The sequence below is a fragment of the Thalia democratica genome, chromosome 9 (assembly GCF_965202585.1).
Source record: "Thalia democratica chromosome 9, ktThaDemo2.hap1.1, whole genome shotgun sequence".
NCBI lineage: Eukaryota > Metazoa > Chordata > Thaliacea > Salpida > Salpidae > Thalia > Thalia democratica.
In genome coordinates this window covers 1,689,131-1,715,689 of record NC_139173.1, presented here as the reverse complement: position 1 = coordinate 1,715,689, position 26,559 = coordinate 1,689,131, and the positions used below count along the sequence as shown (strand labels likewise).

Genomic DNA, 26,559 nt, shown 5'->3' with positions numbered 1-26,559 from the left:
CTTCGAAAGTAATTGAAATCCAACAAGCTTGTTTTTTCGAATATTTTTTAACAAAAATTTTAGCAATATAATTTTTATAACCTTTATATCTACTAAATACAACTTATTGTTTTACTTGTAGCAGTGTTTCAAGCAATTAAAAATAAGTCAAAGTAAAAACATCAAGTTCGAGTTTTTAACCAACGTTAAAGTCAAGATTACAAAAGTGAGTTTTGTTTAAGGGACTTTCTTCAGTTTTACTATGAGTTTAAATCTTAGCATTAGCTGTGATTAGCATCACAAGTAGAATGTTGTGAGTTAGTATTTATTATTTTTAAATTCTCAAACAGAATTAATGGATTTCATTCAAGAAGGAATTTCGAATGCAATTTTCAGCGCCACTGGTATTAGATTCGGTGATGGAGAGGTTAATAAAAGTCACAAGTAGTAATTTTTAATAAAGTTTAATTGTTTGTTTTTATTGAAACTGTAACAAAATAAGTTGTTAAGATAACACACACATTCTAATATCAGTTAATCATAATCTTAATAACTTAAGTATGAAGCATTTTAAAAGTATATTTACTTCTTGAGTTTTGATTTTCATAAAAAACTAGATATAGTCTGTTTTGTAAAAAGTTTTGGTAACAAGTATAATGTCTGCAATGTTTTTGTTGGTAATTACCTAGCATGATGTCAAACCAATATCAAACTAAAATTATATTAAATTTGATGTCTAATTTAAGCATAATTTTAGTTCAAAAATATACATCTTATAAATACATAGATAGAATTAAATTTATTTGTCACAAATTAATAAACCTTAAATATTTAATTGTACTTTTATTTTATAATATTAAACAATTAAATCAATACAATACTTTATATTGATTACAATCCTGTAAAAAAGAAGGGATTAAATACGTAAGTTTTATAAATTTATCATTAATTAACTTAATTCAATTGATATATAGCTTGTTTAAATAAATTATATTTTAGACTAAATATTTTAACTTAAAACATTGATTTTTAGCCTAAAATAATGGTTAAAAAGACATTGAATACAATATTATATAATTTCACTTTGACATTGGTTTGATATCATACCTTTTTGTTTTCTAACTTCTCAAAAACTTAAATATTAAACAAAAACATTTTAGTATTTTATCTAGAGACCTTAAATTTTCATTCTTTAAATAGTTTTGAAACTTTCAAGTTTTAGTTTAGTTGAATACTATAAAATAACTCTAATTTGAATAATTGTTGAAAATTACAAAAATAAGTAATTTTTCAATTTTGTTATCTTTTTTTCAAATTAAGAAAATAATTTTGTTAGATTAATTTGAATACTGTTAATGAATTTAGCGTAAAAATTCTAAAAACATCAGTCACCATCAATTGAATTAAAGAAAAGTTTAAATGTTTAGTTATATAATGTTTTTTTGGCTTTTCATAAGGGACATTTTGATGTTACCAATTTTGATTTCATATATCTCAAAAGTTTCTTTGAAATTTGTTTTTTGTTAAAAACTTTCTGATAGCTCAGATAAACTTCTCAAATTAAAACCTGTTTATACAAAATAAGGTGGACCATATATTTAGTATTTATATTTTTAGGGAAGTATGTAAAATTTAATAAAGGTGTTATTTACCTGCACTTTACTAACTAACATTCAACTATTTAAAAACATATCCTTTTTCTTAAATAAGGAGTGAAATTTTAATATAGTTTTGTTTTTTTTCGACTATTAGTTTGCACTACTTGTTGGCATTTATCTAAATGTTTGAATATCACAAAGTGCCTTGTAATTTTTCAGAATGAAATCCGTGCATTTGTCTTTATGTATAAATTTAAGTTTTCAAAAAGTATTTTGCAATTCTTTTCAAGTTTTATTTATAATATGTTTATAAAATTATTATTAATTTTCAAGCTTTTTTTAATTATTAATATTTACTGGAGGTCAACAAAACTTCATATAATATTATCAACATTTTTACAAAATAACAAAAAACTTTTATAAAATAAATTTTCCAGTTAAGATTGTTCTTGTCGTTTTTGTACTCTCTGATCTGTTCCTTTCTACTCAACCACACATTACTACCATCAGAAAAATTTTCAAGAGTTTTCAAACTTTATGTTCCAGCTTTCATTGGCATCTACCTCTCTGTACACAACTGGGGATGGTTTGTTTTATTATTTTCATTTACTTTATTTATGTTTTTTTGAACTCATTTCAGTTTTTATTTTTTATAACACACTCACATTATCTGAATAGCTTGTTTGATTTTGTTTTTGCTTTATACAGTTTTTCACCAAAAGTTTCTGAGCTAAATGTAAACAAGTTTTAAAATTATGTATAATAAATAGTTTGTTTTCTTATTTTAGATAGGATACGTTTAAATTTTTTATTCCAGGTTTAGAAGCTATTCAGTATAGTTGTTTTTGTTAATAATCAGTCTATTTTTTTGGATTAAGTTTAAGATTTATTAATATATTTTAATAATTAATATAAGTGACATTTACATGTCAGAGGCTACATTCCATTGGTGGTGCAACATAATCTACCTCGACTTATCTATAGTGCTGAAATATTTCATATCTAACTAACATCTTGTTTAAATTAAGTTTTACAAAAACTATTTTGTAACTAATAAACAGTAAAACATTTAAAAATTTGCTTCACACTCCCTGTGAAGTTGTTACTAGCAATTACTAGTTGTAACTTTCAGGATAATCTGCTTGCCACTGTTCGAAGTTCTTCTGTCCTTTGCATTTCTCAAGCTGCTTTCACTAGAGAAGGCATGTTGGTTAGTAATTTATTTTTGCTTCTTATGAATTTTAAGGATGAACTTAGTACTAAACATTATTTTATTGAATGACAGAGTTTACATAGTGTGAGAAGTCTTTCAGTTTATTTTAACTCCACTGTTGAAGTATTTTCAAAAGTACAAGAAACAAAGCTTTTTATTTAATTAAAACAGATTTTATAAATCACTTCTGTAAATAAAGTATAATTTTTTTTTTCTATTTTATTCATTGTACAAGTTATACTTTATAAAAGAAATAAAATTGCATTCATACTGTGGCTGTGCAATATTCTTTTGTTTTGTTTTATGTTATTCAAAAAATAAATGCTCAGTGTACTCCTAAGCTAAGTATAGGAAAAATTCTTTTATATGACTTTGTGAAAACAAACATAAAACGAAACTCAAAATAAAAATTCAGTAAACTGTAAGTAAAATAACTATGAATAAAGCTTTTAGTTTTCAATTTTAATAAAATTATTTTATAAGTGCATTAGTTTTATTGTCAATTGCTAATTTTTAAACTAAATAGCTGAGTTTTGAATTTAGTTTTATACTTCAGATGAAACTATTACTGTTCTATGAGTTGATTTACTACATGACAACAGTGACTTTCAAAGTTATTTTTATCAACTAAAAATTGTTTTGTTAACTGCATACATTAACTTAGTTATGATATCTTTTCATGAGCAAATATATAATACCTATAAGCTATCACTTTCTATCACAGTAATTAACAAAACTGAAAACAATTTTCTCAGGAGTATATTCATACTATCAATGGGCTGCCTGACAGTTGGAAACATCCTCATCACTTACCTCAAGTTGTTCACCGACATGGCTCCTGGGGCTGCTGATTTTTCCGGGTTAGTTGATTTAAATAACGGTTTTTGTAATACAAACTGTTTTTTTAATGGTTTAGTTCAACTTGTTTCTTGTAAATTAAAAAAAAAATTCTTGGGGCTGTTCATTGTTACCTACTATAAGTTTGATAAACCACATGTAAAAGATATAGCTAGTGTGTGAATTTCACAACTGACGTTTAAGTTGTATTTTAAAGTTATTACAAAAATAAGTCTATTAAGAGTAATGTTTATGAATTTAACCAATTATCATGGTTTTCAATTTTTACTGTAATTAATTACATGTTAAGTTTTTTATAGAAATAGCTGTCAATTATCAATTTCTTCAAGTTTTTTATAGTAGATAAGGTATATTCAATCTACAGTAAATATTTCCAAGGTTAAATAAGTTAATAAAAGTTTTAACTACAATTTCTAACTTAAGTAAGTAGCAGAATCTTAACTAAATATATGAAACTTTTTAAATGTGATTTATACTTTTTGTACAAAGTTGAGTGTTTATTAATAAAATATATAAGTGTTTGTAAATATAAATACACTGTTTTTGTGTAAATTATGAAAATGTTTTCTTAATTTTTCAATACATTATTAGACAAAACATTGGTCCATTTAAAGGTAAGTTTTCATCATTAGCCAAATGTTTCGCTTGTCCTTGTGTGGATTTATGTGTGTATAACATAGTGTAGATATATTCGTTTTTGTTAAGTTGTAATGTCAGTAATGTTAGTATTCCTCCAATAAACAAAATTGAGTTTATCAAATAACTATAAAACATGCAATTTTTTTTAAATAAAATTATTTCATATCAGAAAAATTTGACTATACTTTATTATTAATATTAAAGTTCTGTATAAGGTGTTTTAAACTTGTTCTAAGTGTTTAGAGCTTTTTATAAGCTGAAATTTAAAGTTTTTTAAGTAAAACTTTAAGTTTGACTGTACTTAATTTCATCCAAAAAAAGTTAAAGCTTGTAACAAAATAGTGTGTTGTGCAATTCTTATCTCAATGCTTATTATCATCAAATCGTGTTTCATCTTATTCCATTGTTCCTATTAAAAATAATTTCGAAAGTTAGCAAAAGATAAATAAAATTAAAGTTATACAACTCTAGTAATCAAATCATTTTTTAAAGGAAACCATACAATATTATGTACCTTATTAAAAAGATTGGTTATTAAAATTATTAAAAATAAATTTAGAATCAGGGTTTCCAAAAACCTTGAATTTAACAACTTTAGCAAAAAGTTAAGGAAAATTGGAGTTTGATAAACTTTAAAAAAAACTTGAAAAACTTAGAATTTTTTAACAAAAATCACAAAAAACCTGGAGTTTTTAACTATTTTTACATGTAAAGTGATGAAATTATGACTAGATATGAAAAATTTTTCATTTAAATGTTTTTTTTTAATCATTTAGAATTTCATTTATTTAAAATTACATTTAAAGTAGCTTCATAGCTGTTGTACTATTTAAGACAGTTTTTAAATAAAATTTGATTGTTTACTTAAAATGGACAAAAAAAATTGGTTACTCTGTATAAAGTTTTAAATTATTTTTCATTAAGTTTAAGTAAAAAGAAGTAAAAATTTGACCTTTAAGTAATGAAAGTAAAATATTTTGTAAAAGTGATATTTTTTTTTACTACACACCTAAAAAAATAATTGTGTTTTGTTTAGTAACCTCTTTTTTTTTTTAGCTTGTAGGAAAATTTTCCGATGTATAAATTCAAAAAAATCTGTATTTTATGTTTATTTTAAATCATATTTAGGTGTTTGAGCCCTACAACAATTTACTTTCATAAATTACCTTTTTTTTATCTTACTACTGCTTGAAAAGTTTCAATGTTAGTATTGCAAATAATAAAAATTACTAACACTATAAAAATATTTATGTTATGACTATAAAAAGTATTTTGAATAATTAAATATTTATATAATCGAATTTGACTCCCACACTATATACAAAGTGTCATTTAAAATCATAAAGCTTATTGTTTATGTTTCATTTTCATAGACTTCATAAAGTTCCGTGTGAACATTTTGAATTAAAAAAACCGTTTTTGAAGTTTAATTTACATTTGAATTTTTTTTAAGGATTATAACTAGATTTTATTATTGTTATTATTAAAATAAACCATGATGCAAAAAGTCAATTAAAATAATGAAATTAAAATAATAATTTCCATATACATTAGTTGTCTTATTTTTAATTTAAGTGTGTGAAAATTATAAGCTAAACGGTGGTTTTTTATTAAACATGATATATTTTTATTGCTTTTTTAATTTTTTATCAAAAGATTAAATTGAAAATATAAAGCAAGCATATAAAATTTATATGTTTTATGTTGTAATATGACCTACATGTGAATATTTTATTGCTGCTATAAATATATTTTAAACATAACTATGAGCTAGAAATTAAATAGTTTATTTTTTAATTTAAAATGTTTGTCTTTTTATTACTTTATTAGGTAAAAACTGACAACTAAAATGTTTTAAAGCTTATTAATGTTTCACCTAATTTTTTTTTAAACTATAATACACGACATAAAGTTTAAAAATGTTGTAAAACATTTAAGAACATGTATAGGAATAACTTCAAAATATATTGTAATTTTAAATTTTATAGATATTAATAAACTTTACAAAGTCTTTACAGATCTTTTCAAATAAAACTCACTTATTAGGTGTTTTAAAGTTAAAAAAAAAAATTAAAATTACAAAAAACAAAAATTGAGTGAAACAAAAATTTTTGTTCAACTCAATAAAGTACACAACCAAAGTTTAAAAAGAAATAATCATTATTTATAAATTTAAAATATATTGAGTTAGGCGGTTTAAAAAAATATTTTGAAGAATATATTCTAAAAAATGTTCAGATTAAGTCAAAAAACTTGTTAAAATGTCTTATTTAATTAAAAGCTCTGAAGAAATAGGAGAAGTAAGTATGTGCGATTTACAGATAGTTCTAAAAGAAAATAAAAGTGCTTGGTTAAATTAGTTTCAAAACTTTCAAGTTTCCATCATTGTTTAATATACTTAAGAAATAGCTTGAAATATCAGAAAAATAATTTTTTAATCAAAACAACATGTAAAGTTGTGAAAACATGTACGTTCAATATAAAAATAAAGTATTATTGAAGTTAAAAGTAAATTTAAGTCAAAAAAGTTTGAATTAGCTTTTAGTTAAACAAAAACTATGTTTCATCAAAATAATAATTTAAAAAAAACATAAGGGTCGGTTTTTATTAAAAAAGTTGTAGACTCTCTTAATTAAACTTGAATAATTGATTAAATTGATGATTAAACATTGTAAGGTTTAACATGGTAAACTAGTATTAAAGCAATTTAAAAGCTTGAATTTCAAAAATTCAACATATATTAAAATGAAAAACAACGCATACGATAAAATAAAAACATAAGTTAAGACTAATTCAAACTACTTGTAAAATTAAAATGCTTTTATGTTCAATATGAATTAAAGCATAACCAATTGCATTAAATGTATGTTTGTTATGTAGTAAAACAATTTTTAAGGATTTAACAAACTTATAATTATAAAGTTAGTAAAGTAAAAAGAGAATACAAATTGCTGCAAAGAATTTTTTTAAACGTATGTTACAGTTAAGTTTATTTTGAAATATTTGTAAACTTTGATAACAATGATTATCAACATGATTTAAAATTTAATCTAATTTTTTTTTCACACGTTGAAGTGTTGAAAATATCTTGTAATATAATTATATATAATATTCAAGTTAATTTGGCCACAAACGATAACAAGCACGTAAAAACTAGTTAAGATGTAAGTAAAAGATTAAAATTCACGTTCAAAACGGTTATATTCTCACACAGCCTTTATAGATTTCGTTACAATTCATTTATTGTTTAGTTTAAAATGCTTAAATAAAAGTTATACTAGAAAAATTTAACTTCACGAATGTGAGTGTTTTCTATATAATCTTCAACATAGTCTTGTTTTTCAGCACAATTATGGTTTTAACGCAGAGACTCACATCTTTCAGCTGCAGCTTGTACGATGGTAAGCAGTAATTAAATTTAAAAAATAAGTTAAATACACGTTAAACATACAAATCCATTTAAACTTTTAAATAAAAATTCACCAAACAAATTAGTTTCATTAATCTCAGGGCAATGTAATTTATATAACATAGTTTAAAAACAAATCAATACAGTTTATCACTAAAGTCACCAAGCTGAATTATATTTGAATTTTTATTACACTTGGGTTTGATAGAAATTTATTATGAGAAAGTTCGAAACTAGATAAATTTTTCGCTTTTATTTAGAGTTTGTATTACATTTTTGTCTAAAAAACATAAAGATTAATTTTAGTTTAATTGCTTCAATAAAAGTTTATTATTTTAGTATAAACATTTCATATTATAGTTATAAAAGTACATCTGGTTAAGTATATTTATTTTTTTGCAGCTTTATATAAAACGTTTTATTATAGTTAACAGCTGTATTTAAATTGCTTCAACACATTTTGTTTAACTTCTTAAAGTTAAAATAAAAGAATAAAATAAGGTTTTTTTAACCAAAAAGTACGGTGAAAACTGGTCAATACTAATATTTAAGATATTAAAAAAAAAAACTATTTATTTTAAATTTAACAAGTCTTTTTAAACAGGTTTGTGTGCAAAAGATGAAAATTTAACTTTGGTAAGAAGAAAACAAGCAATTAGGTATAAAAGTTTTCAAGTAAATTTTTTTAGTTTTAGTAAGCAAAAACAAGTTAATTTTTATTATTTGGAATGTGTTAATCAAAAATATTTTTACATTTGATCTTTAGCAAATGATTATCTATATTATTTGCATAAAATTTTTGTAAAAAAAAAATTTTAAAAATAAAAAGTTTGCACGTTAATTTTTTTTTTCAATTTTTTTTGGTAAAATTCATTCTTAGAATAAATTTATAGCTTTTTAAAGTTTTAAAGTTTATTTTCAAAAAAATACTTTTGCTGTAAGGTCCATTTATTTTCGTTTAACTTAAATATATTAAAATAAATTCATTTTAATGCCAACCATAACTAAAGCTGTATAGGTGAGTTTGTTTAAAATAAAATAATTAGTTTAAATATTTTTATTTAAATTTATTTTTCACTTGTTTATTTTCACACAAACACCTTGTTTATGCTTTTATAAGAAGTTGAAAGGTTACAAGGTAAAACGCGTTCGCGAAAACAAAAGTTTACAATAAGGTGTTATGTAATTCCTTAATTTAATTAAAAACATCCGATTTTAATACTGCGCCACAATTTCTTTGACAATGACAATATTGTGTAGTTTTTGATTAATTTTACTTTTAATGGTATTCTTTAGAAGCTAAAGAACCTTCAAACTACGATTACAAAACAATTCGGTTTAGTTTTGTTTTTATGTTTTTAAAACCTAGAAAAATATGTTCTTTGAAAAAACCTAAGTTATTCAAAAAATTATCAAAAGTTATGAAAAAATGTTACACAAGTAGTATGGTAATAATTTATAAAATAGTTTTATTAATAGGAAGAAACCGACATTTGCGGAGTTATTTTCCTACACTTTCAGTTTTCTCGGTATTCTAACCGGTCCGCTTGTGTTTTATAATGACTACATCAACATATTTGATTCTCAACAGAAAAGTAAACCTAAAACTGTTAGTTGCTTTTATTTATTATAATTAAAGTATTGAGTTTTTATAGATTAAATTTTTTTTAGTTGTAATTATAGTCCTATTAACATTAAGTAAGTTTTTTTTATTCAATTACTTATATATTTATATTTGTCAAATCTTTTATAAAGTTTATGATTTATTCAAAAAAAAGTTTTTTAATATTATGTAAGCTCTAATATGAAAATTCTGAAACTCTTCGTGTTTATTTAATTAGACTTTTAAAACATTTTTGTCGTTAAATGTTCATCAAAATGTTTTATATTTTTTCTCAAGTTTATAAACACTTAGAATTAGTTTTGTTTACATTTGCATTGTAATTAACTTAGAACTTTAGAAGTTTTTATCATAATGAAGTATTTTAGTACAAAATTTGTAAATTTTTAACAATATTTCAAAATAGTTTTTGGCACATGTTCAAACTTATACCAATTTATGAAAAAACTACTTTTTAATTATAAAATATTTTTACTTGAATCTAATTAAACGACAATTTTATTTGAAATTAACATTTTGTAAAGCTTTAACTAGTATTAATAAATATTTTTAGTATTTAAACTGACTTTTTAAAACAAATCAACGATAATTTACTATCAAAAGCTTTATATAATGTTTACACACGCCCAAGCTCATATTCGTATAAGTTGATATACAAAATAACTATTATTTAAAAATATTTCAAGTATATACTTACTACCAATTTCATTTCATTACACTTGTGCAACTTAATTAAAGCAAATATTTATTGTTCTTAAAGTAAAACTCTCTAGTTAATTAAAATGAACTAAACTTTTATATTTATATATCAAAGGATTTTTGTTTCTCAAAAGCTGTTATGTTTACTTAAGTAAACCTAGACCGTATTTAAACGCAAATATTTTATTGTGCTTTGAGCCCCACCTTACAAGACAATGTAAAAATGCCTTTTAATTTAAATTTGGTGTGAATATTTTTGTCGGCTTCTAACGAAGTTTTAAAGCTTCAAAATAGTTTTGGTTTTTTTAAAACCGTTTTTTATTGTTAAAAAACTGATTTTTGTAAAATAAAACTGAGGGACGTTAAAAAATGAGTAAATTAGTTCGGATAAGTTGTATGTTTTAAGCATGTTTATAAAAATATACAAATGTTATTATTTTTCCTTAAAATAATATTTGCAAAATTATTAATCATTATGTGAATTTTTTTTTTAATAAAAAAAATAGTTTAACATATTGCAAATTTATTTAGAAACTGTTTAAATTATAAACAAGTGAAATCTAAACTTAAACTTTTACAGAACCCAGCCATTTCAAGATTTTTAAAGGGATTGTCTCTAACAATTTTTTATATTTTTGTGTCAGACATATTTCCAAATGTGAGCAATTCAGGTAGTTTGTTTCATTTATAATGGTGAATTTAAACTTTCGGTATTGGTGAATACTTTATTAACCAATACCGAAAGTTTTGCTTATTTTTTATTCTGTTAAAAACTTTTATAACCACTAAAACTTGTAAATTTAATATTTGAAACGTTACACTTAAACAATAAAAATATTTGCGATTTTTTATTATCAATCACAAAATTGTTATTATTTCTTGACTACCTTGTCATCTAAACAGACCCAGAGTTTATGAAATCCAACTCGTTACTATACAGATGTTTTTATTTGTACATTTCACTACTTACTGTCAGGTGTAAATATTACGGAGTTTGGATTATTGGTTAGTTAGATAAACGAAATAATTTAATAAGAAATGTTTTGATAAATTTTCAGTTGAAATTTTTTTTCAATTTCGTGTTTTTGTAAATAACTTTATTCATGCATAGTTTTTATTAAAACATAATATTATAATAAAAATTATGGGTGGAAAACTTTTGAATTTTTGTTAAAACAATTAGTTAAAAATTTAAGTTTATTGATTATAGCTTGATTTATGCATTCACATGATTTTTATCTACACAGTGTAATATTTAATAAACTTTCTCAGGAGAGGGTATTTTCAATGGGGCGGGAATCGGTTACCAAGGAAACGATCCCCATAACAACAAGGAATTGTGGGATGGTGCCAATAATATCAAACCCCTTGAAATTGAGGTAATTAAAATATAATAATATCAATACCCTTCAAATTGAGGTGAATTGTATTAAAATGCACAAAATGTTTATTAAAACAATAGTACAATTTTCAACAAAAAATGCATAAACATCTACACAATTTCATTAAAGTTAGTGTTTTCAATAAATAAATTTTATTGTGAATTAAATAATAGTTTTACTATTGAAAAAATTTATTAACAGTTGGCAACCGGTATGAAAACTTATATTGACAATTGGAATATTTCAACTGTTAAATGGATAAGACTGTTAGTTTATTTTATTAAACTTTACTCTCAATTGCTTATATTTTGCAAAATTACTTAAAAGTTTTACTTTATTCAATACAGATCATACTTTTTAGAAATAGCTTTATTTTGTTTAATTTTAATTAGTTTAATTGACATTTAAATATTTTAAAAAAGCGTTGTAAATATAAAAGCGATCTAAAGTATATTTTGCTTCTACTTAAAAATAAGCACATTTATTTATATGCAAATTAATAATTTCGATATACACGCAATTAGCAGGGTAAATTGAATAGTATATAACATTTCAATATAGGTTCATATTCATTGAAATTTAATGCGTATACAAAATAGTTTAGTTTTTTTATAGTTGTTTAACTTGAGGTCGATTTAAGCTAAAACGTTTATTTGTTTAAATTCTTGTCGGTAACAAGTGCACGCAAAACTACCAATTAGAATAAGATTTACAAAGTTCAACAGACATCATATAATTTTAATGTTAAGTGAAGCGTATAATCCAAAATGAGCTTTTTAACCTATAAAAAGTCACGTATCTCCTTCAGACACAACCCAATTTTTAAACATTTCAGCTGTATTTTCTTCAAACGTTTAATTTCTGCAAAATATTATTATGTGTTTGTTCTTTTTCAACAAGAAATTGTAAACTTTAAAAAGTGTTGTGAACATTTATGCTATAAAACTTTCTGTGCGCAATTGAGTTGCTATATGTGTTTTTATAAAAAATGCTCCTATTTTTATGAACGAACATTATATTTTTGCCAATGTTTAAGAAAATGTATGGTATTTTTATTATTCTTATTATTAGATTGTTCATTGTGCAATGTTGAACTCAGGCATCAAAACCTGAGCCACTTAAACAGGACACACAATGAGAAAAATAAAAATAAAAACGTTTATATTTAACAAAAAATAAACATTAACAAAACATTAAACATAGTTAAAATTAGAAAAAATCATTAATAATTTTTGATCCAATATAATGTATAAAAACTGTATGCTTAAAAATTATTTCTAAAATAGTTAATTTTAGCTCAAAAAATTTTATGCAGTTTAGTAAACAATGGTTCATAAATATTAAGAAAAAAAATTCTCACCAAAATCATTATCTTAAAAAATCATTTTGTGACTTGATATATAACAACTTCTTTTTTGATTAATAAAACTAGTTTATAAATGTTCACTAAAACACAACATAAAATAAATATAAAATTTTAGGTGAAAAACTTCTAGCTGAGACAACTAAAATTAATAAATAATTATATATATGTATATATATATATATATTTTGTTATGTCTTGATGTTTTATGCTTTTCTAATATGTATGTAAATAACTTCAATTTTAAAGTATTATGCAATAGTCGACTTTCAAGATTTTTAAGATTATGTTTAATTTAAATGAAAGTTTTACAAGTAGAAAGTCATGTAAGTGGTATTTTCAGTTTATTTTTATTCAGTAGATGTTTTTAAACCAAGTTTAGTTTACAACTTGGTTATTTTTAACCATAAAAAACATCAGTTTTACAACTAGGGAGTGAAGTTATGTAAAAATATTCAAAAATTTTGAAATATTTCACGAGAAAAATTTAACGCTTGAGTGATTAACATGCTGTATAACCACAAGGTAATTTGACAACATTGCATTGTTTTATTGAGATTTATCTTAGGGGCTTTCGATTCATGTGCAGGTTCAAATTTGTCATATTCATTTTTTTATAAACTTCAAGCTTTTTTTTAAGTAAAAAAGTTTATTTCAATATTCAATGATGTACAAAAGTATTGTGTAATCTTGAAATATTGCAATAATTGTTTGAGAAAATATTTAACGTAAAAAAGTAAAAGCATTAAATATATGTTGGGTTCAAATTAGTTCAAATTTGTAGTACTTAACTGGCATAATAGAGAAATAAAAATTTTATGTCTTATTTTATATATTATTGCTTAAAATGTTTTGTTTAGTTTGAGCTAGCAATAAATAAACAACTTTTTAATTTAAAAGTGATATTTGTGTCAAAAAAATCAAATTTATTCCAAATAGTGCAGCTAAATAAATTAAATTAGGAAAAAACCGAAGTAATTAAGTAAATTGTTTTGATTGCATGAAAAAAGAAGTTTAGTGAATTTCTTAAAGAAAATTAATATAAACTTAAAAAGTAATTCTAAGAGTATGTTATTTAAATAAATTTAAAACTATTTCGATTTTTATAGGTTTATTTTTAAACTTTAGTTGTTGTTTATTTATAAATAAAAATAGCCAAAATAATTATTCTAAACTACTATTTAGATTAAAATTATTGAATATATTTTATTTATTTGTTTATTTTACATTTTTATCGTGTTTTAAACTAAAAAATAAATATTAAACTATTAACGGTAAGGGTGATTCTCAGTAAAAGTTATTTAGACGTAGGTTTATTAGAGTTTATATTTAAATATTTTAAAATTAAACCAGGTGTTTAAAGAATGTTTTGAATACAAATTTTTTCTTTTCAAATTTTTTGTTACGTAAATTAGTTATTCCTTTTCATAAAGGTTTATACGTTTCATTTGTTTTAAAATAAATTAAGCGAACGAAAAATGTTTTTGTTTTACGTTTTAATTGCTTTTTAACCTCTGTAAACTCAAGTTAATTATTTAATTCAGTTCAGAAAAAAATCTATATTGAATTTTTTCAAATAAAATCAAGCAGTTAAAAGAATGTTTTTGTCATTTATAAAGCGATAAATTTTTAATTTTAAATTCTAGAATTACTTCTTTTCAATAACACTTCAGAACTTCTAATGAAAGTTAGAACATTTTTCGGTTTAGATTATTCTGAAATCAAATCGTAGACAATGTAATTCATGAAATTAAAAAAAAATATTATACATAAATATTGAATTTGTTCAAGTATAAAAAGTTAGAGTTTAATTACCGCATTTAGGCTTATATTCCTCACTTGTTTACTATCTAAGCTTTAAAACAGTTTTGTTAAAATTTCTAGGTAAATATATGTTCCCAACTATGTTAGAAATTTTACAACTTAATAAGGGTTTATCACCTCATTTGTTTTTTAATTATATGCGCTTGACATAAAATTGAATTTTAAATAAAAAAAAATCGGACTTTATTTAAATTAGTATATGAAATAATATAGTATTGTTTATTTTTATAATGTTTTTTTTTAATTTGTATTATAACTTATAATGCTATTTTTTTTTAATAGTAAAATAAGTATGACTAAACTTTGGTTGATAAAGTACTTAAAATTAGTTTATACAGTTTTCGTAAAAAGTATATAAAAGGTTTAAAAAAAGTTATGTAAAGTATTGTGTAAAGTATGTTAAAAGTTGAAAGGTAATAGTGATTTTAAATACTTCTGAAGTGTTTAGTATTAACGTATTTTTTTATTGCTTTTAAGTTCTATTTTTGTCTAGTTATACTCTTTTAGAACTAGTATAAAAGCTCAGTTTTAAATTAAAACATGATTAAAACAATAAGTGTAATATGTAGTAACTTTTTTGTTACAACAAACTAAGTTATTTAATTAGGAATTTGCAGAATTGTTTAAAAAACGCAATAATTTTTCACAATTAGGATAATCTTTTTATAACTATTTAAAATCAGTATACTTTAACATTAAATTTTAGAACGTTAAGCTATTTTTTTATGCAGTTTTGTTTGTAAATAACAATTTAATTCAAAATGCATCATTTAAAAAACTTAATTTATATTTAATAATAAAACTAAATAACAAAAATATATGTATAAATATTTTCAGAACAATATTAATAATGATATTTTAGTATATGATTTTGTACATTAATATTTTTAACAGAGAGTATTGTAAATTGTTAGAAAAATACAAAATTTTTCATTTATTTTTAATTTATGTTTTTATTGAATATTTAACAAATTTACAGGGTTGCATATGACAGAATAGAGAAATACAAAACTTTTATGTCGTTCTTATTAAGCGCTTTTTGGCATGGGTTCTTTCCTGGATATTACATCATGTTTGCGACAACTCATTTATTTCTTATCACACAAAAAAAAGTTTGTTTAGTTGTTAATATAATACATTTAAAAAAAGAATTCTAAAGTAAAAATTTAATCTAGATTAATTTATGTCTGGGGTACTAAAGTTATAGGAGTTATACGGTTATTTATGAATTTTAAAATAAAATAATAACTTAAAGCGATCTATAAAGGTTTAACTATATGTTCTATCATTTAATGTTTTTATTTACTGTTTTTTTTTTTGGTATTTTTGTTTGATTGTAATAGTAAGAATCTTTCTAAACTTTATTTTGAAAAATATTAATTGTAAACTTTGTTTTCATTAAAGTACTATCAAAATATTACCATAATTTTAAAGATTTATAAAGTATTAATCATAAGTTAGGTTGTTTTTATGCTTAACTCTAGTTTCAAGGTTTCCACTAAAAACTTATTTTTGATTACAATTATAAACTGATTACTTTAACAATCTTTAGACCCATTTTTATTTTTTTGTTAAATAAGTGCTAAACTAAATTGTTTTCTACATACTAAAATAAATGGAGTAAAAACTTTAAGGTTTTGCTTTAATTACTTTTAGATTCGTTAGTCTGTTATTAAACTTCACTGCAAAAATTTTAGTAAAAACAAAAATTATCTTTAACTAATCTGTTTTTTTTAGTATTTTTGTTGTGTATAATTATAAATACATCCTAAATTAATTTGTTAATTAAAAATTAAATACATACAGGTGTTGGATTAATAAATTTTATTTTAATAAAAAACAGTTTCAAATGTTCTCAAAACGCTTAAAAGTTACAAATTTTTAAATGTTAAATTGGAATCGTGATACAACTTGAAGGTTTCTAACTTAATTAAAAAAATTATCTTAAGTTTGATCTACAAAATTTTCCGCCATGATTCGAATTAAATATGACATATTAGTTCACTGGTTTTTCGAACCATCATTTCAAAGTGCTTTTCAATTAAAGTACTTGTGATTTTTGAAATTATGCCGTTTTTTATTGACAATAAGCTTCGAACGCACTTAAAAAGAAAAAATGTTGTATACACTATGGTTAATTTAGTGTTTATTTTAATTTTTTACTAAAATATATGTTGCTACATTGTATAAACTATACTTTAAGGTAATTAAGCAACTAAAAAGATTACAGTTAATATTTTTTATAAGTATTTTGTGGTTTTTAGTGTTTTTTTTGTAATTAAAAGAAAATATAAGAAATCTTTTTAATGTAAGTTGATAAGTTTAAATTAATCCCTAGATACTAGTTTTGTTTTTTTATCAGTAAACATCTTTTTACTAATTAAAAAAAAAGTTGTTACAAGTTCTTAGATATCAAAAAATAAATAACGTGTACTTATATATTATCTTACAATCTGAGTTCTGATATATTTGGTTTCTCATTATGGAAAGAAAAAACTTCATTAGAGAGAAACCACTAATTAAATTGCTTTTCATATTTTATTTGAATACTTTTGAGATTTTATGTTTAAGAGTTTGACTAACTATTTTGTAAAAAGTAATTTAAAAAAAAAGTTGTTACAAGTTCTTAGGTGTCAAAAAATAAATGACGTGTAAATAAATTAAATGACAGTTACATGACGTAAATTTGTATAAAGATATATAAAGTAAACTATATTAAAATCAAATTAAATAATTTTACTCATTTTGTTCACTTGTTCTTGTGAAAACTTTTCTTTAGTAGCGTTTAATACTAATTTCAAAATAATACTACCAAAAAGTTTATGAGAAGAATCTCTTTTTTTTAGATATAATATATGAAAATTCATCATAAAAATCAATATTTTTGTCATCATCAAACATTTTTTAATAAAAAACACATTTAAAGTAGCTCTACAGTATCTTTTAAATGTTTTTATATAATTTAACACAGTTTTTAACTAAATAGACCCAAAAACATGTACTTTTAAAAACTTGGAAGATATTCAGAAAACCTGGAAGAAGTTTATAAAAAAAAATAATTGGCAGCCCTGTACATATAATGAAAAAGCAAAATTTCTATTGTAACCTTGACAGTTCCGCCGAAGTTACCGGAACTTGTTCGTGAGTTCTCATTGGTCGAACCGAGCGTACCAGGTGGTCACGTGGTTTGTTGTCCAATCAGCGGTGAGCTACATGGCTCTGTCCTTCGTCACGCTCGAGTACACATCCAGCATGCGGTTTTACAGGTGAGAATTTCACAAGTGTGCACAAATATAAAAAGTGTGCATTTGTATAAAAAAGTGTTCACAAGTATAAAAAGTGTGCACGGCAGTGTGTGTTGATTTAAAAATATTTTGTACACAATGTTATATTAAATGTGTTATTTTACAAAGTGTTCAGTTGTTTTGAAAATAGTTGTCTAACTATGTTAAGCTTTTTAAAATCAAAAAAAAAGTTTAATTAAAAACTAGCTGTAAATTTAAGCATAACTTGTATATCAATAAAATGCTACACCTTCAGTTTATTAAAATTAACTTATCAAATTTATATGTAGAAAAAGCTCAGGTTTTTAATTATGATGAATTTTATTGGATTAAGTTTTTATCAAGATAAAGATTAACAATCGGAAATTAGTCGAATAACGAATTTTACAGTGATTTTTAATTTTAAGCATATAAGGTGTGTGAAGTTGAGCAAAACTTAATTTTAACTACCTATAGGTTGATAAGAATAATATTTTTTATTTAATCTTTAAAGTTTTAATTTTTCAAATATAGGTAATTCCTAAGTTTTATAGAAGTTTGAAATTTAAGTAATTTATCTGTTTTATAAAAGTTCTTTATAAGTACTCAGAACCATATATAGTTTAGATTTTTTTTTCAAAATTTTTGATCAAACAATTCTTATAAAATAAATTAATATCTTTAGAATAATTGTTACTTACAATCTTATCAAGATTTATAAATAATTCGCAAATCGGTCCAGGACACAAGTCAATTGTTTTTACTAGTGATTTTTTCCCTGAATCAGTAGATACAAAAATTTTTATTTTAATTATCTATTTGTTGCATGAATGTGTTTAGTTCTACTAGTTTTAAAGTTCACTGATGAAGGACGGTTGTCCGAAATTAATTTGAACAAAATGTTGCAATAAACATTTAAACCATCGTTAATTTATTTTTTGTATTTTACAATCTTATGAAATTTTTTCAAATTTTTTTTTATTTTTTAGATCGATCTACTTTTTCGGACATATCGTAGCAGTTCTGATATATTTGGTTTCTCATTATGGAAAGAAAAAACTTCATTAGAGAGAAACCATAAACAAAATTAAATTACTTTTCATATTTTATTTGAATAACTTAAAAGTAGTGTTTTAGTGACTTTATGTTTCACTATTTTTTATTTATAACTTTGAAATTACTTATTTTTATAACATTGCAACTAAATTATGACTTTAAATTTGTTTCAATTGAGTTTTTTTTCTACTTCTGTTTAAATTATCAATTTTTATGATAATCCAGTGAATTGTCGTACAAGAATTGACTAACTATTTAGTAAAAAAGTTATTTTATTATATTACTAATAAGTAAAATCCTAGTTTTTTTATTACAAAATAAAAATAATTTTAATTTTATTCTGATGGAGCATTTAAACAAGAAGCATTTTGTAAAAATTTCTTATACAGCTACATACACTAACCATTTATTATTATTTGCTATTTTCATATATATTTTACTGTTTTGACATCAATTGAGATTTTGTTGTTGTAAAATAGTTGTCAGAATTTTTTAAACTTGTTTGAGTTGCAAAAGCTCTTCACTACTAATTTTGTTAATTCTTATTACTTTAAATTTGTTTTGATATTTTAATTTGAAATTTTCTTAAATATGTTCGAATTGATTGTATTTTTTGATTAAGAGAATAAGTTTTGCTAAACAGTTTTAAAATGAGAACTTTTACTATTTTTTAATTATGTTCATGTGCCTTAAACTAATTTTAAATCATTCTTTTTGTTTGCACATGTCTTCTTTATGACTTTTTTACTTCTTTTTAATTATGTTTTTACCTTATTTTTGTACAGTTATTTTTTCTTATTTTCATCAAATTTGCACATTTGACTAAAGGTATAAAAAACTAAATAGTAAGTTTTTTACAATTGTAAATTTAGAGTTCTAACATTATAAAAATGATTTAAGTACATATAACTATTCTACAATACTCAATTAAATACTATAAATTAAAATAAATTGATTTTTGTATTATTAACCTTAAGTGAAAAATAGTATATTAAGATTTATTAAGAACCACATAATAAATGTGTTTATTTATAGGAAAGTTTTATGTATAATAACTTTTCTTTCATTTAATTCTTATTGTAGCAAAAACAATTTGTTAGTATGAAAAGTTGAAAACTTTTAAAACATTGTAGCTAGTACTATTCAGGGTTGTACGGGTCACGCTAAATCAATTTTTTGGGGTCAAAATGACCAGAAGTTAGTTTTTTAAGGTAAAGATGGCTAGGTGTCAGAATTTGTTGTATGTAAAACTGACGATCTGTTGCAAAGACACATCCATAATGAAACTTTGATATATTTGAATATTATATGTAATATTTTATTAAATATTGTATATAAGATCTTGGCTGATTAAAAACATACCTAATTAATTACAAATGTTTAAACTTAATACCATTTTTCGTTTTGCAGAATTAATTATTAGCTCTTTGCCAGTAGTTTACTTCATATTTATGACACTCAGCGATTATTTTCAAAGAGGTAAGCAGTGATAAAAAAATACTTAGTATCATTTATTTTTACAATCCAATAACTTTTTATTACAGTTAACTTAAGCTGAAGTACACATTCTGAACACAGCAGCTATCCAATAGAAAGTTTGTAGCTAAGAATTACTAGCCTAAATAAAAAATAATACTGACAGAAAGTTTTTTGTAGATTCAAAAATGTTTACTGAATAAGAAGTGCGTACTAAAATGCGTACTTATCAAAATATGTGTACTAAAATAGATACTTATTAAAATATGCGTACTCAGAATGCCTACTTGACTTAAAAGGTTTACCTAAGAAGAAGTAAAAAAAGAGATTATCAAAAATAAGATAGTCGTTACAAACCAAGAAACAAAACCCATTCAATAGTGGTGCACGAAAGTACAAATTTGTATCAAAATAGTGCTCCAAAAGCAGCAAGCACGAGTTGGAGAGGGTTTGGTGGCATTTTGCTGGTAAACCTGGTTGTAATTCAGTTCAACAAATTGGTCATATCAATTCGGCTGTTAAGTAAAGAAGAAAGGGAGCTTGAGAAACTTAGTTTTTTGTCCAATACTGTATATAAAAAGTAAAAATCAAATTCACACACTTGAAAGCACACATAGGAACTCATGGAAATGAAGAGGCAGACAAACTAGATGTTCTAGCCAGAAAATTTGCTGAAGAAAAGAATAGAAAACTTTAACTGAAATCAAAGAAACAGCTGATTTTTAACAAAAAAAACATATATGCTTATATAGTATTAAAATGAATTCAAAAAATGACATAGAACATAATATATAAAATATATATAAATTTCATATCAATACCCTCAAGTTCAAACACAAACACCATATATTCTATTAAACAAGATTAAATTGCAATCTTATTTCATCTAAACATCAGTTTTTTTCGTTTGCATGTCAGTCAGTTTGATTATTGTTTTGTTATTTTCGTTTACATGTAATCGTATTTTATTACTATTTTAGCTAGTTTGCTGATAAGTTATTGCTTTTTTTCATATATTAAGTCTACATTACACTCAAAACATAAGGTAAAATTATATTTTTAACTTAATGGTTCTTTAAAAAACCTTGAAATAGCAAACTGATAAGAACTAATAGATTGGCCAATTGCAGAAAATAAAAAAGATGTCTATTCAAAAACCCGTCAGAACTTAATAGTAATAATTGTCTTGTATTAGCAAACCAGCATCTAAAAGGGAGTTGTCAGGTTCCATACCAACAGTCAGCCCTGAACCAAAAATTATAACGGTATGAGATCAAACCTCGACATCTGATATATCTCAAAATGTAAAATATGTTATCTTACAATCAATAACAACAGATCCAGAATTACAGATCAATAATAACAGGTCTACACAGACATAATAAGCATCCGGTTGCTACTAATAAAGTAAGACTTGAAAGGATGAAGAAAAACAAATAGAAAGTAGAACTACCCATATATAAAAGATAATAGCCAAGATTCTATAATCGAATTAAATGACAAGCCGTTAAATTTCAGATGCAGCAAAAAAAAAACTGGAAAAGTAAATAATAAAACACAAAAAACTAACAAAGAAAAAAGAAAGAAACATTTGCAAAATGGCATCCAAGCCTGACTTAAGTCATCTTTCAAAAAAACAGAAAAGAAAATTTCACAATGAAAAATCTTGAGATCTGCATTCGAAAGAAACAGAAAAAGGACTTTTGCAAAACAGGAGTTCTTTGGAGAAATTGTTATTTCTGCTGTCCTGAGCAATTAAACTGTTCTGGTGTATGACTCGATAACCAAAAGGTTTTTTTGAACACTCAGGTCCTTGGACTAAACTTTTTGAGCGTATTTTTTTTTCGTTAAATAAACAATATTTCGGAAGGCAGCAAAGAGTTCTTTAAAGAAAACTTTAGCAAGAGCTAGAAACTAAATGTGCGAAATATATTGGGACGACTGGCTGAGAAATGTATTTTAACGAAAAGGCAGGTCTTACATTCGACCTGAAGTTTCAAGAATAAGAACTTTTGGAAAGAATGGTGCTTCCAACCGATAGTTTTTCGACAAGCATTTAGTTTTTTGTGTCCTTCTTTATGCTTTTCCTATTTTATTTTAAATTATGATTAAAGCAAGCTTATAGAACTTAATAAAAGTGTTAGAAATTTCAGCAATACAGGTGATCTTGCAGACATCAAAGAATTAACTTATAATAATAGGATAAAATACAATGAAGATCCGAAAACGGTCTCTACCTTATCTGACACGAGTAAACATGAAGCAATAAACGTACTCTTAAAAGTAAATTCAGCACCTTGACCTGATGGCATTACCAGAGGCGACATTAATACAACATTATAAAAGTCTGATAAAACTGTTCAATCACTCAAAGTTCAATAGCACCGCACTCATTTAAAAGATATCATGAGCACCTCCTGCAAAAAGAGGTAGATAGTCTCAACCCAATAGACGATAGACCACTAAACGTCGCCAACATATCCCGTAGAGTTCTATCCAGAATAATCAACATTAAGTCTCAGAAATCCTTGAGCCTCTGCTCGGACAAAGAAGTTTCAGACGAGGGATTGAAGCTTGCTATGTCAAGATATTAACAAAAACGATAAAGAAAAAAGGCACACGCGGAAAGGACTTTTCCATCGCCTTCTTCGACATGTGGAAGGCCTTTGATAGCGTTTCAAATCAGGAACTTATTAAGATCCTAGCCAATACGGGTATTTCCAGAAAAAAACACTAATCCTCATAACTGATATGTATACCGAAAACAAGGCAGACCTTCAAAACGGAGATTTGGTTAAGTAACAAAGCGAGTTCAGGGTAACCCCCTTTCCCGACTTTAATTCAACCTGATGGTCGACGAAGCTCTGAACTCCGTCAAGGGTCAAGGCGAAGTTCCCTTTGGAAAAGTTGGATATATTTCTTTCGCTGATGAACTCGTGACTTCGCAAATAATGACACGCATAATTGAGGAGTCTGGGCTGGGCCTGCAAATCAACGCGGAGAAATGCACAACATGCCACCTTGTTTTTCCCAGCTTCAACTACTAAACCAGAAATTGAAATAAAAAATTGTTTTTTTTTTCAATAGAACGTCGACGAAAATTTACAAAAACTTCCAGCACTGATGGTATAACTTAATTTTATTATTTACTATTTAAAATGAAACAGTTGGTTGTACTAAAATTACCATCTAAAGTTTAAAAATAACTTTTGATTTAAGATTCTACATACTAAAAAGAAAGTTTTCAATGACTTAATTGTGTTTTACTACTTCATTATTAATTTCTTTTTATACATAGTAATTTTCTTACTTAACGATCTAATTTTTTATGTTTTAAGTAAAATAGTGCCAATAAAATAGTACACGTAAGGCCAAACCACTACTTCTATAAGTTTACTAAATATAAATTACACATATACAACTATAAATCAAACAATTGGTTTATGTGTGTTCAATTTTAATTTTCTTATTTTGTTTAATATATCTTAAATAAAAAAATATCCAAAATATTTATAATATGCCAAGCCATGACTTTTGTTAGTAAAAAAATATAAATCACATAAATATACTTTTAAATCAAACAATTGGTTTAAGTGTATTCAAGTTTTTTTTTCTTTAATAAATATTACATAAAAAAAAACTATTCCCAACCTTTCAATAAGTCTAGCCACTACTTCTGTTAGTTTACAAAATATAATTTAAATAAATTTACAAATAAATCAAACTATTGGTTTATGTGTATTCAAGTTATATTTTGTTTGTTTATAAATTTTAAAATAAAAAACTATCCATAATATTTATATAAGGCCTGGACAGTATTTAATTTTCATTTAGTTGCAGCAACATTTGAATACTACCCATAATTTAAATGACATCACAGTAAATTATGGGCAGAATTGATTGCAGCAACTCTACACATAAAATAGTGCCCATAAAAAGTCCTAACGAATTGTAAAATAAAGTGTAATATTGAAACCAAGCCCTCTAGTAGATACAAAAAATATATAGTCAATTGTTTTTTTTTTCAGAAATTATTATCAATTTAATTTTTTGAAACTTTTATAACTCGTTTTTACTCAGTACATAATCTACTTTTATGGTAAATTTTTTTCGGTTGAGAATGAAAATCTTTAAAAGTTAGAAGCTAAAGATGTTATTTTTTGGTAGCAAAAATTACGTTTTTTTCTACCAAACAAATAGTAATAAATGTTTATCATCAAAAATATAGATTGACAAAAACTTTAAATAAGAAGTAATAATAGTTTGACAGAGTAGTACTATCCAAATGTTATTTCATTTAAAACTAAACCTTTAAACTTACTAATATATTTGTTTTCCAATTTTATTACTGCTGTTATAAATTAGTTTAGAAAGATTTAACTGAAGGTATTATGGTACAGTGTGCCTTCTGGTATTATTAAATTTTTCTAGGTTTTTAAAAGAACTTAAAACTTTTAATACAAACCAAAGTTTAAGGTTAAAAAAGGATTTAAGTCACTGAAACATACTGTAATGCTACTTAAAAGGTATTTTAAAATAATTAAAATTATAAATAGTATGTGAGCTTCTGTGTATTTCTAATGTGATATAAAATTTTATAAAATATTAAATTTACATGAAAAGTTGTTCAAAACTACAAATATTTATTGATTTTTGTTGAAAGTTTTAAAATTTTACGTATCAAATTCCAGGTAGTTTTCTAAGCTTTCAAATTCCTTATCCAGGGACCCAGGTTGAAACGCTGATATGTTTCGTACTAGTTAGACAGAAAACTTATATAACTAAAAATATAACGAAGATATATATTACAATGTTATTTTTTATTAAAATTATCACACATAAAACAGCATTCAAATAAAATTTTCATTAAAACAAAAAGTGACAAAATTTTAAAACAGCGAATGAAATAATTTATTAATTAACTTGATATACAGCATATTATAAGGAGGTATAAAAATTTAAGTTGAATCGTATAAACATAAACACTTGAGTCATAAAACAAAAGGCATAATTTGAAAATTCCATAGAAAATAAACAATTGGTTTTGCTACAGATTTGATTAGAACAGTTACATAGAATAAAAATTAACTTTAAAGGAAAAAATGATTGTGTTAAACTAACAAAACATATATAGTAAGAATAAAATTATACGAATTTTGTTATACTTAATACTGTCAAATGAAAAACTAATTAAATTTTTTAAGGAAATTTTAAACTTTGATGTAAAAGTTAATATGTTTTAACAAGTAGTAGTTAGTATTAGTTAAAAAAATAACGAATTTGGCTTCAACAAATTTATATCAATTTTTTATTAATAAAAGATGTTTGTTTCTAATATTTTTTTAAGGACATACTCAAAAAATTTTGAATTAAAATTTAAGAACAGAGTTTTATAGTAATATTTTTATCTGTAAAATAAAACAAAAAACATATAAGCTAACTTAAAATAGTTTTCTATAACAACAAAAAAAGTATATTGTATTTAAAACTATAGATTTTAGTACTAATAGAAGGTATTATACTTAACAGTTATACACAGCATCATAATAACAAATAAAATATTTAGTTTATACGTTTTGAAATATTACAAACAAGTAATATAAATATTTATACAAGCATTTTTAGTCGAAATAGTATTAGTCGTTAGTGTAATGTTTACTGAAATTTGCAGCAGAATATTTTTAGTCAAAAAACTTAAACTGTTAATAAACAGTTGAAAAATATACTAAATCTGACTAAAATAAATCAAACAAACAAAACGTTTCTAGTAAGTAAACTATCAAAACAATCATTTTCAATTTACTATCTAAAAGGTTGTTTTACTAAATATAAAATTTTATGGATAAAAACATGTCTATGTTGTATATTAATTTACAAAATATTTTTAGAAAATTTATACAGATTACATGTAACATTATTTTTCTTTTTTTTAAACTGAATAAAAATCAAATGTACTAAACAAAATCTGTATAGTAAAAAAACTGTTCTAAATAGAAGTGTAAGATATTAAAAACTTATTAACTTTATACAACTTTTTAATTTAAAATAATTTAAGGTATAAATTTTCCAACAAACATAAACTCATCTTTAGTTTCAACACTTTTAAGCATTATATTATATAATTAAACAACTTATAGGTTGAAAAACTATAATTTTACTTTAAATAAGGAACTTTGTTT

General features: G+C 23.5%; 1 protein-coding gene across 1 annotated transcript; it reads left to right on the top strand.

Moving 5' to 3' along the window:
• Positions 1–289: 289 nt before the first annotated feature.
• On the top strand, positions 290–18,958 carry LOC145844408 (membrane-bound glycerophospholipid O-acyltransferase 2-like). The gene is made up of 14 exons (XM_082951805.1): positions 290–406; positions 2,015–2,163; positions 2,710–2,787; positions 3,546–3,650; positions 7,633–7,688; positions 8,301–8,355; positions 9,176–9,305; positions 10,597–10,687; positions 10,920–11,021; positions 11,289–11,395; positions 11,600–11,664; positions 15,565–15,697; positions 17,700–17,851; positions 18,838–18,958. The coding sequence occupies exons 1-14, from the start codon at positions 335–337 to the stop codon at positions 18,914–18,916; spliced, it is 1,374 nt and encodes a 457-aa protein (XP_082807931.1). The 5' UTR covers positions 290–334; the 3' UTR covers positions 18,917–18,958.
• Positions 18,959–26,559: the final 7,601 nt, after the last annotated feature.

What these genes read in the sequence shown, in the direction of transcription:
- LOC145844408 (XM_082951805.1), top strand. Translation starts at nt 335, where the DNA reads ATGGATTTCATTCAAGAAGGAATTTCGAATGCAATTTTCAGCGCCACT. An exon ending in TCTGTACACAACTGGGGATG is followed by an intron (nt 2,164 to 2,709) that starts GTTTGTTTTATT and finishes TGTAACTTTCAG; the next exon opens with GATAATCTGCTTGCCACTGT. An exon ending in TCACTAGAGAAGGCATGTTG is followed by an intron (nt 2,788 to 3,545) that starts GTTAGTAATTTA and finishes CAATTTTCTCAG; the next exon opens with GAGTATATTCATACTATCAA.